General features: G+C 36.7%; 1 protein-coding gene across 2 annotated transcripts in view; it reads right to left on the reverse strand.

Moving 5' to 3' along the window:
* Positions 1–12,758, reverse strand: part of TPP2 (tripeptidyl peptidase 2) — a 54,459-nt gene that overhangs the window by 3,589 nt on the left and 38,112 nt on the right. For both annotated transcript variants that reach the window (XM_055801970.1, XM_055801971.1), the window contains 4 exons: positions 9,347–9,498; positions 9,154–9,250; positions 8,157–8,287; positions 6,674–6,881 (listed from right to left, as the gene is read on the reverse strand). In XM_055801970.1, the coding sequence (XP_055657945.1) occupies positions 6,674–6,881; positions 8,157–8,287; positions 9,154–9,250; positions 9,347–9,498 (588 nt within the window). The remainder of the gene's footprint in view (positions 1–6,673; positions 6,882–8,156; positions 8,288–9,153; positions 9,251–9,346; positions 9,499–12,758) is intronic.

The raw sequence follows: 12,758 nt of genomic DNA on the forward strand, positions 1-12,758 counted from the left end.
GACCAAAAGGTTGAAATCAATGCTCCAAGAGCTCTTGATAAAAGACAATAATTTCTGTCTTAGTGCTTGGAAAAAAACCCCAATAAACTGTATACAAGTTTACTAAAACCATAAGAAGTTCATTTACACTTCAGAAATTAAGAATAATGCATGAGATGCTTTAAAATCAGAATAGGTTTATAAACAAAAACGTTAGATAGGAAATGATACTTTATAACTTCTACACATATTGGTCAAATTAAGCCTTACAATTAAAATACAGCAAGCTTTACAAGATCACATAAGTGAAGATTATGATTCCTTGATATGTGTAAACAAAATGTAAACTGGAGTGCTATTAAGATATAACAGAAAACAGTTGCTATGTGAATGTATAACAACAGCAAATAAATCCATTTGTAGTATTTAAAAGCAGTTGCTACATGAAAGAATAGGAACAAATCTGAGAGGATTCCATACTATTTCATAATGTCAATAATTTAGGCTAGCTTTTACAGAACAAGCGATACGGCCCAGAAATTCAAAGAGCGAAAAACAAAGGGCAATAAGAAAAGTAAAAGCCAGACCCATAAAAGTGTTTGGATGTCCATCTCCTAATTAGCTACCTAACTTGCCATTGCCTACATAAAGATGCATATTTAGGACAGTAAAATGCTGGAACAATCTATCCCAAGACATTTGCAGGGCTAAACATTCTTTAAGAAAAGAACTTTTTGAACCCGGCAACACTAAACTACCTAATAAAAAGTTTTTCTAGTATCCTAATACTGTTACTTATGAAAACAGACCTCTCTAATCAGTTACTTCATTATTTACACAGTTGTTTAAAATATATCTACATTTACAGATAATTGAAATACTAGGTGAAATGATATAATCTATAGATAACACACTCCAACTACTTCAAAGAATCCTGAAGTTGTAACGTTTATAATTACCAACAGACATGTTTTTTCAAGTTCATATATATGTCTATAGTAATAAACTAAGGTTTCTTAGCTATGTTGACATGCCTCTGCTCTATCGACTGGGCTATTACAAATAAAAGCAATACTCATGCAAAAAAAATTGACTCACCATTTTTTCAAGAGAGGGAGGGGAGTTAAGGGAATCAAGTATCCAGCAACAAGTTTTTGGCAGTGACTGAATACAATCAGCTGGAAGAGACAGCTGCATCTGACAGTGCAGACAGCAATATGAAAAACAATCCAGGCTAAAGATGTTTAAGAGACAAGATGGAAAGGTCTGGGCTTCCAACTTATTTTTAAATGTGCAATTTTGCTCTTCCCCAACAGCTAATTTAAAGGTCGAAGGGCATGAAATTCTACAGATGGGTCATTCCTAGTAACAAACCAGCAACATCCTATTACTCTCCTGTAGCAGTTGTTTAAAACCGGGCATTTTGACCTACAAATTTTAAGGTTATGTTCTAGGCAAAAGAAAAATTGCACAGCTCATACTTCATTACCAAAAACCCTGAAGCACTACCACAAATGTTTTGGGATAAACAAATACGTGCTGCATAGAGGTGTCTCAGCTGACATTTCTTTAAAACACTTGTGGGTACACAGGGAACAAATATTTGTTTTCATATTTAATTTAAAATAAACTTTCAGAGTTTATTCTACTATCAAAAGTCAGCACCAGCTTCCCTACATACTTGCTACAATGTGGGGACAAGCATGATATTTCAGTGGAAAACAGACAATTCAAAGGAAGTAACGAATGCCCTGGGGCAACACAGGTGCTGTACCTGCAGAGGTGGAACAAGTGATAGTACTTGGTTTACTGGAAGGTGAGCAGAAATGTGCAGAAACGCGATAACATTCCCGATTAATCTTTAAAAACAATGTAGAAAAACCACATCTGTCTTTGTTTTCAAAAAATTTACTTAGCCTTTTCACTGACATCTGGATGAACTTTGGCTTACAGGAAGCTTAGATGTAAAATCACCTAGAACAATTCTATCTAAAGCCACATATATACTTGAACAATTAGTGCAGTTTATTTCCATTCTCTCTCACCCAGTTGTTCCAGCTTTCAAGTGCCCACAGCACAAAGCCATGTTCACATGCATGAAGAGCTCCACATTTTCATTTCCAGTGTAGTCCTTTAGAATAAGCTGGCTGCTTCTTGAGGACTCTCATTTGAAGGACATTCACACAAGATCTATCCCTGATCCTACATCACTACCCTTCCTCCTTCCAAACCTCTTCTCAAAAGGCAAGTGAGTCATGCAAGGTTAGGTGACAGAGCCAAGTCACAACACTTCCATTTCATCAGTGTGGCCTAAGTCCAGAGCAGCATCACAGAAAGGCTATTAAAGCTGTAATTTCTTGTTTTCTACCTAGGTGAATTTTACCAAGCACAAGTCAGCTGGACTGAAGAGCATTATCAATGCTTTTGCCCTTACCCTAGCAAAACTAATTTGTTCTTAGACAGAATCTCTTTTGAAGCCTTAAACACTACTTCACAAAATCAAGTCCTCAACATTGTTCCTAAACTCCCCACCTCAAGGGAAGTGAGCTACATGAAAAGTATGGCTCCCCTTAAACAGGCAAGACTCCAGATTTTCCTCTTACAGTCCATAAAATAAAATTAATTGCATTAAGCTATTCAATTGGTTTTTTAAACAAAATATTCCAGAAAGTACAACAGCATACTGCATGCAACACCAAGGTGGAGATTTATACAACTGTTTCTTCCAAATAGACAGAAGCTACTGCAAAGAAGACCACCAACGGCCACTGCAGGTACATTCTATTAGCCCATCTCTAGGGCAGAAGATGTTTACATTTATTTAAACAGGAAGCTGAGAGAACTTGAAGAACAATCCCACTTACAGAACTTGTCATCCATTGTGAATCAAAATGAATGACTACTGAGTGGACAGTTTAACATGAGATGCCATTTGGCAGAGTTGGGTGGAATGAAGGAACTGTGAAGTATTAAGTTAATTTTTGAAGAAAAGTTACAGCCCATGACACACATGTACAGCCATTCTCAGTTTAGAACAAAGACAGTAGGAATATAACTAACTTTTTCTCTTATACTGTTTTTGTGCCTGGCTACATATGATAATTATGTAGCCTTAGTATTAAAAGCAACCCTTAAAAAAGCTAAATAAAGCATAATTGGATCATCATATGTTTACGATTTTGAATGACTAAGAGGGTATGCCATCATTACCTGGAATCTTTAATGCTAACAACTGAAACAGCGGTCTGAACAATGTAATTGCTAACTACAGGCACTTCCTGGGAAAACTACCGGATGGACATGACACCTGTTAGTAAAGCAAATGAAAGAATATGAACAGCAGCCAGCATGAAACTTTTAGGAAGCAATCAAGGAAAAACAAACAACCAACTCCCTCTGCCCTAGCCCTCATCCTCTTCTCTAAATCTGTTATCAGGGAAAATCATTATTCTACTATCTCCTTTCAAAAGTAAAATACTCAAGTCTCATCAAGGTCTGAGTGACATTACTCTTACTCCTCACCCCTTTCAAAGAGCTTCCAGAAAAACAGAAAAAGAAAACCTCAGAGTATGAAAGTGAACAATTACATGTCTCAGTTCCAATAATCATACAAAAGGTTTACGTAGCAGCACGTGTCTCTTTCCCTTCAAAGTTGTTTTTTTTTTTTTTTAACCTTATCTGTATGCTCTTCTGGAATGAGAATTACTGAACATTACCACAGGAGAGATGAGAGGATAAATTCATCATGTGATCTTTAGAGACATTAAATTGATAGCTAGCAAAACACTACATTACCGACAAACATACATCTTCCTAGACTACAGAAAGCATGAAGAAAACCACCACAGAAGCTAGTGAGCAACATAAATTACTTGCCAAGCAGTCACTGAATCGCAAAATGCTTGAAGGCAAAAGGGAGCTCTGAGATCATTAGTTCAACACCCCCACCCCCACCATCCTTCCCCACTCAAAGTGGGGCCACCTATAGCAGGTTGCCCTGGATCACATTCAATTAAGTTTTGACTACCTCCAAGGATTGAGACTTCACCATTGCTCCAGGCAACCCACTGGAGTTTGGTCACCCTCACAATAAAAAAAACCAAACACTACCACTGCCACAAAACCAAAAAACCACACAGAAAAAAAAACCCAATTTTTTCTTAAGAAGTCCTTGTGTTTTAGTCTGGGCCCACTGCCTCTTGTCCTGTCACTGGGAAAAGCCTAGCTCCATTTTATTTACTTCCCCCCATCACCTATCTATACAGACAGACAAAAACTCCTTAAATTCTCTCTTCTCTGGGTTGAATAGTCTCAGCCTCTCTTCATATGACAAATGCTCCAGTCCCTTAATCATTTTTGTGGCCCTTGCTATACTACTTACACTAATGATCATAATTGTATTGATATAGGGCAATTTGTCCAGCAAGAAAAGAACACAGAAGATCAACTGTATGCAGGCCAGGCAAGGCTGAGTAAGTGAGGCACGTGTGGGTACTGGACAGAAAGCCCACAGAAAAGCACAGGACAAAGATGTACCCCAGGGGTCATTAGCATGTAGCATGACACGCTCATTTTTTCCACTTTCAGAAGCCACCCATTTAAAACACTCAGAGCAATCTAGAACATTTCTGGGTGAGAAGAAACCTCAATGTACTGGTTCTAGCTAAGACAATTTTCTTTACAACAGCTCCTGTAGGCTATGTTTTGGATTTGTGCTGAAACTGTGTTGATAATGCAGAGGTGTTTTCATTATTGCTGAGCAGCGCTTCCACAGAGTCCAAGGCCTTTTCTGCCTCTCACCCCACCAGCAAGCAGGCTGGGGGGGGTGGGGGGCACAAGTTGGGAGGGGACAGAGCCAGGACAGCTGGCCCCAACTGACCAAAGGAATCTCTTATACCATATGTCATGCTCAGCAATAAAATAAATGGGAAAGAAGGAAGGGGAGACATTCAGAGTGATGGTGCTTGTCTACCCAAGTAACTTCTGTGTGATGGAGCCCGGCTTTCCTGGAGATGGCTGAACACCTGCCTGCCAATAGGAAATAGTGAATTAATTCCTTGGTTTGCTTTGCTTGTGCATACAGGTTTTGCTTTCCCTATTAAACTGTCTTTATCTTAACCCACAAGCTGTCTCACTTTTTCCAGTTCTCTCCCCATCCCACTACAGAGCGAGCAAGTGGCTGTGTATAGCTCATGACGGTCTGTTTAGATTGCAGTTTGACTAGTAAAACCAAGAGGGAAAAGCAGACAAACACACTGTATAAACAAGATGGAAGTTATTTCCATATGAAATGCTACATAAATAAATCTAAGAAATTTTGTTGACCATTCAGTATCAATGTAACCATACAGAAGCATCAATTTTCAGAGCAAAATCTGAATATCCACTTAGACATATCCATGGTCAAAGCAGTCACAGACAGGTTCAATCCCTAATCTGCAATCCAAATCAGTTAGTCATTCCAGGTCCACACAGCTCAAGAGCGCCAGGAATCACTATCTGTATTGAAAAAAAACCCGTAACAGTGATAAACTCCCAATAAAATGTGTATATTGGCAGTTTTTCCACTGAAATAATTCTCATCAGCTTTAAAAACCAAGAGACAGAAATAAACCAGGGGTCACTACACTGGAATGTGGTACTGTATTTACAAACAGACAACAAGAAAATCATGTGCCAGACAAAATCAGCTACCACAGTATAGTTAATCAGTTAAAGATTAGAAGAGGTATGCTGAAAAGATGTAGGTGTACAAGAATATATACATTAAAAGAAGTGAGGGTAACCACCATCAACCCTCCTTTTCAAGCCTCCAGCTAAAGCACAAGTTCTTACTGGGAAGATTATTTACTATCAAGGCAATTAAGAATTTTTTCTTTTAATTTCAAAGTTTTTCTTGTGTAATTATCTGAAGTGCTTTGGCAATTTAACTGAATTATGAACAAATACATTGGTCACTTTATCTTCCACTAGAACACAGCCATATGCAAGAGTTAAGTACAGCAACTAATTAATACTCAGTAACTCAACAGTTAAAACATACAAAGCCATAAACTCTGTAAATTAAAAGCTATGAAACTCATCACCTATAATTGATTTTTTTTCCCCTTCTGGAATAGTCATCTTGAATGAAGCAGACAAAAACTTAAATGTCAGGATTAGGAACCTTGAAATGAAAGGGAAATCTGTGCCAATAAATATATGTGTAACTATTTCCAGGGGTTTCTTCTTTTACCTCTACAGGCATTACTGACAGCAAAACACAAAACTTCTTCTGTCCATAGTGTAGAAGAGGCTACAGAATGCAGGGCTGACAGAGTAGGGATGCTGCACACTTCTGTGTGTGTACAGCTAGAACAGTGCAGAGAATCAAAAACGTTCCCTGAAAGGTACAGAAAGAAGCAATTCAATAAAGCAAGCTGTGTTTTCAAGAAAACCTGGTAGCATTCTATATCCTTCCTTAACCTCTACATTCACAGGCACAGAAATGGGCTTACCACGGATTTGACAGGCTTGGCAGAACCTCTGTGGAAAAAGGTTATTAAGGAAGCACAACATATGGGGAAAGCATGAAAAAGTAGAAGGGAGGAATGTATGAGGCTGTGCACACAAAGGCAGTGCATAATTCCAGGAGAATCTATCAAAAAACCCTATATGCAAAAGAAAAAAAAAAAAATCCGCTCTGCTCTCTTACCTTGCTGTCAAAAAGATCAGTCCATTTTGTTGTTTCCCAGAATGTCTCTGTCAAAGCTTCCGAGCAGCTCTCATGATCCTCATCTTTGCTTTCTGCATCACTGGAAGCAGCCCCTTCTTGGGCCTGCAGATGGAGAAGTTGGTCAGCCAGTGCACTTCCTTTTCGACAAAGTGCATCCACTAAAGTAGTCTTCTGTTTTTCCATTTCACTAAAAAAACAAACCCAACATGAAAAATACTAAGAACTTTTTGCAGATGCCTCATTAAGAACAGAAACAGTGCTGTACTGAGTTTAAGCTAAAACTTAAACTTTAGTTTAAGCTAAAAAGTTTACAGCAGTTACACACAAAATGAAAATAAGCACAAAGATTATTTTTCAAGCATGGCTATTTACTATAAATTAAACTAATTTTAAAAAGTTACCTAAAGACACTATGCATTAAACAAGTTTGATCATTCTTCTAAGTCTGAAATGCCTTTGATGTCTTAAGGCAAGGGCAACTCAGGATTCTAAAACTGAGTAAGCTAGCATCCAGAAATACAGCTTTATTATTCCTGGCATTAGAAACAGAGAGTCAAATCCACCACTAACCATAAGCAGATACAATTCTGCTGACTTCAAAGGAACTGCACTCATTTAAAGCACCATTCAATCTGGTGTTCAATTCCAGATGTTAGATTCAACCACATGACCTAACAGGTCAACTTACCAAGAAATGTTTAGAATGAAGTTCATTATGTCATAGCTTTGCTTTCACATCAACAATTCAAGAATTATACAGAAATATTCACGATAGCTAGAACAGACTAGTTTTACAAATGAAATGCAATATTTTATCTAGAATAATAAAAAAAATACACATCACCCATTTTAAGGGCCTAAACTTCAAATGTGCTGCTCTATTTGGGACTACAACAGCACCATGCCACACAACACAAAATCTACTGGTTATTCTCCCAACTAAGGTGTCGCCTTCAAAACACTGTGTTCCTAAGGATATATGCTGGTAATTCAGAGGAACAATCTAAAACTAAAGAAAAACAACAGGCCTCAAAAATACTTTGAAGCACAAGAATGGTCCTCACATTTTTCAGAAATGAAACCTTTTGCAAGCAGTGACTTAGACTACGCAGGTAACACTCAAACACCTCTACATCGATATTCTAATGGTCCCTCTGATCAGAGATTAAGCTGGATACAAAAACTTAATTCCCCATTTTTCTGACACATCTAAATCCTGAAAGCGCACTTGTTTATTTTATTTAACATTGCCAAGTAAAAATTTGCAAGTTTGAGTGTTCCTGCATTCTGGAGATATAAGAAGAGAACAAAATAATTTTGTAGTCAAGTTTGACATTACCTTTGCCCCCCAAAATGACACAAGTTATTAAAAAAGTTTATAGCCATTCCATTTCTTATAAGCAGAGACAAAGTACATAACTACAGAAATAGGATGCAAGAAAATTATTTACTGGGTAGGTACTTTTTTATAGTAGTTGCATCAGGCCTGGGATCAGTCTTCATGGCAAAATATACTGCTAATGCTGTCTGATCAATATGAGAGATTACAATATTTGCAGCTTCAACAATTTCATCAAGTCTTTTCATTCGTTCCTAAAAGAAGAACAGAAAAGGCGTTTAGCACAATGAAATCACTCTACTTGACTGCTGGCCCTAACACTAGGATAATTGCAAAGGTACGCAGAAATAACATCAGGTAATTCAACATGTTCTTTTCTCCACTTTCTCCAATTTTTGATTAAAAAAGCTGGATAAATGCAGGAAATCTTGACAATGCAGATATGTAGTCCATTTCACTGAAAACACTGAGAAATATGAGGTGGGTATATGCAAAATGCAGAGTTTACAGAAAGAAAACCACCTTTCAGTACAAATTAATCCTCTTTAATAACTGTTACCACTTTTTTTTAATTTCAGAAATAAATATAAAATCAGAAAAACATCCAAGCTGACATATACACAAAGCTGTTTATCTTCAAGATAAACAAAGCAAAGTTATGTGAACTTTTCTGTTCACAGTTCTTATTTTTGAGGACAACTATGGTGGATTTAGCTGTTGTTTCAAGGGGGCCCTCAGTTGTCTGAGCAATTCTGCTAGAACAAATTACCAATCCACTAGCGGAGCAGAATAGGATGTGTGCTTGTCTCAGTAACCACCATTTAGAATACTATTGTTGCAGCCTAAACCAGTAAGGAAACTTACAATGTATTCAACTTAACAAGGAATAAATGATAAACAAATATTCTATAGGTAGGCATACTTACATTCTGCTGTGGGATTAAGTAAAACACAGTCAGTTAAGAAGGCAGTTGTCAATCTAATTCAGAATTTCTGCTTTATAGTACCGAGTACAGCTACAGCAGTCACTTCAAGACCAAACATGTATGAAGAAAGATTCAGTTGTATAGGCTACACGGATGCATTGAGACAAAATCTAATTTAAAGAGTGTTAAATAACCTTTTCAGAATCCAGCTGATGAAGTCTTGCAACATACAATGGAAGATGGTTAGGAAATGCTTCTTTCAACTCATTATACATGTCAGTGGTATCCAGCCTAGAAGAGAGGAGGTCATAGCATGAAATAGCAGATTCTGCATAGGTTTTTTTGTACAGCTGCTTCAGGCTTATGCAGTCATGACAGCAAACATACCTGGTCATCCACTGTATTTTTAGATCTCTTAAAGCTTCAGCAAATTCTTCTTTTACATCTTTTTCTTTTTCCTGTTCTCTTTCTTTCTCTTTGCTGCCATTTTTACTCTTTGACAGTGATGGTATCAGGTGATAGTGAACAGTAAGGACATCCTGGAGGTGGGAAAAGACACATACTGAGAGGGATACAGTATGCTTTTTTCAATGCTGTATAAAAGTTAAATCATAGCAAGCAGCTACTCCAAGCTACGCATAAAATGAGTAAGGATTCTGAGAGCAAAGGAATTAGTTGTTAAGAATTCGGGAACTGCTTTAACTTGTTATTTTAAGCGATACAAAGATGTAAACAGTAAAACAGCACGCTGGGCGTAAGACAAGAAAGCCTAAAATTTAGCAACTTTGATATTTTTGTATTCGTAGAGTTTTACATTATATTAATCAGGAAATCAGAAGGGTGGGTCTTTTTCTTTGTTTATAAAAAAGCAAGTAACTTGGTTAAAAGTCAAAGGAAAAAAAATCAGTTAGAGAGCCCATCCCACAAATCTAGCAATAAACTAATGAATAAAGATGACTGAATTCTAAAAAAAAAAAAACAGAGTAAGATAAATATGAATCATGACATAAGACAGATGTTTATTCCTCTTGAGACAGGATTTCTTGCATGTGCCTACTGATTTAGCTGATGCATTCAGTCAACTCTTTTCCAGTTTGCTGCTACAGACTTTCCTTTTTCACCTCTATGCTCAAAATAAGTAGACACAACAGCAAGATGTTTTTAAACCTGAAAAGGTAGCATAGAAATAACACTATAGTTTGAGTTCATGCTACACTACTCAACAGTTACCATTAGAAAATGGGATACAGCTATTTAAAAGGAAAATCTTAACTGATCTTAGATCATGCTCTGAAGTCCATTTGCTAAGATGATTTACATATAAACTTGTAAATAAGCCATCATTAGATTTCAGTCATTGCTTCTAAAAAATTAAAATTGCTGGGGGAGGCTATTTTATTGTTTTTTGGTTTAATGTTGCAATTTTTAAAAAAGCCTCTCCCCAAACAGTGTGGGGACATGTCCTTTTATTTTATATGTAGGATATTTCACACAGAAGATCACTTAAGTTTAAATCTTCTAGATACCATTACTGTACCACAATATTGTGCAAAATATTCTGCTGCATGCTTAACTACTGTGGCAATTTAATTATTCATACAAATTATTCAAAACTAAATTTGTGGGAATACATTTCCTATAAACAAGGTCAGTGTTTCATAATGAAACTAAGTCTTGTGCGGAAGATGGGAGTTATTTCAGGTTACTTAAACAGTGAGTAAAAATGTGACTGTTAGAAATTGCTATGCATAATCTTGAAATAATGGACTTCAACACTACACTTCTGAAACTACTCTAGAACACTGATGCAGAACAACTTTATTCAAACTGATAGTTCAAAGAGACCAGCAGCTTGCTATGGGTTACTGAAAACAATACTAGTAAGAGAATGTGACATCAATATTCCCTTAAAATAAATTTTCCAGCTGCTTAATACAAAATTGCAGATGAACCACAAAACTGACATTCACATTTTTTTAAAACCCTAGCTTAACTCACTAATCGACATTGAAGTATAGCTTTCACAGGAAATATCCTGCACATGTGCATTTCAAGTATGAAGTGCATGGCCAGACAAGTACACCTATATGCGACTCCAGCAAGACCTAGGCCAGAGCATGATGAAACAGTTCATGGAGGCAGGCACACGTAGTGGAAGATGCAGAAGTCAGGAACATGGTATGGCCCTGGCTAACATAATTAGAATGGCAGAAAGTAACAATATAGTTAAAGCAAACTGAACATTAAGAAGTTAATTCAGTAAAAAAAAATCTGAATCTGTAGTTTACAATGTTTTTTAAAAGACATCCTCTACTGAAACTAATACTTCTGTAAGAAAGAAACCTGTCTTCCTAGAAATATTCTTCTAATATTTCAGAATTTCCTTCTTGAAAGTCCTCTTTGATCTTACTTGGCAACATATGTTTGGAGTTACGGATCTAAATGGCCTCTGCATTCTCAAGCCTTGTCCATACGAGAAAGCTCTACTACTCTGGTTTAAGGTTCAAACCGAGCATAATTAGATTAACAAAACCTCACTCATGTGGATGAAGTCTTTAAGAGACTAATTCCATGTATCTAAACCATCAACAGCAAAATGTCATCCTGCCACTCTCTCAGCTAGGTACCTTTGGCCGCATGAGATTCTGCAAGCATTACAAGCTATAACCACTGAAAGGGAAACACCGTGTTTCAGACCTAGGCACCCTCCTTTTTCAAAAGGACTTATGAAGAAAGAGGCACACTCTTCTGTACAGACAAACTTATTTCATGGGATCCATAAGGTCTAGGTGCTTATCACATTTAACTAAACTGTCTTAAGATGGACTGAGGCTTCTTTATTTTCTCTATTTTGTCTGTAAACAGTAGCATCATTTATAAAAACTCAGCAACCTCCTAGATAACTGAGGATGCCAAAATAACATTGTCATTGCCATTACAGAAACATTCATCGTTAAAGATTAAGGAGAAGAAAGGTAACTCTTCACAATTCAGTGCTTTAATGTCTTTTCTTATTCCAATTTCACCTCTAACTGTTCCACACTAAGGTAATTGCTACAGTGGTGTACTGGATTTGATTTTATATATGCATCTCTATAAAAAGATAGAGTTATAGACAGAGAAAGGTAGCAAGCAAGCATATTGTCCATTGAAAAAAACAGTTTAAGGAAACTTTCAAACTAATGAGAAAGCTGCCCTTTGTTCATCCTCCAGAAAAAATTAAGCAATATTAAAAATTCTGGAAGTATACAGGATATGCACTTTGGTCAGTGTACTCTCTGCACAGTCTAGTAAGCCTCAGTTTACTTTTTACTTAGAGCTACAAACTGCATACATAAACAAGCACAATGCCCTCAAAACAGTCTCCTCTTAAAAGAGCTTAATTAACATTTAACCCAATTTTGTTTAAAAGATTTTAACTTAGATTTTTGTCCAATGATTCAACATTTAGTACTTCACGTGGAAAAGACACATGAACTATTGTTACTTATACTTTAAACCCTTCATAGCAAAACTAACCACAGGAAAAAGCTCCTTGAAGGATCACAGGCCTCATTTTCTGTTTGACAAATACCATGCACATCTGCACACACAGAAATATGAATGTGCATACGGAATTTGTATCTGCTTTAAGATGTATACAATTTGTGCAACATTGCTCATTTTTACAGCAATACTCGAAGCTGAACAAAATTTCTTGAAGTCACCTGCCAGGCTTACATAAAAATAAATCAGACATGTACTTCATCCATTTTTTGAAGGCCTCCTGATTAAACAGGGATAGTATCTTAATGCTCAA

This window comes from Falco peregrinus, chromosome 4, assembly GCF_023634155.1.
Source record: "Falco peregrinus isolate bFalPer1 chromosome 4, bFalPer1.pri, whole genome shotgun sequence".
Taxonomy (NCBI): Eukaryota; Metazoa; Chordata; class Aves; order Falconiformes; family Falconidae; genus Falco; species Falco peregrinus.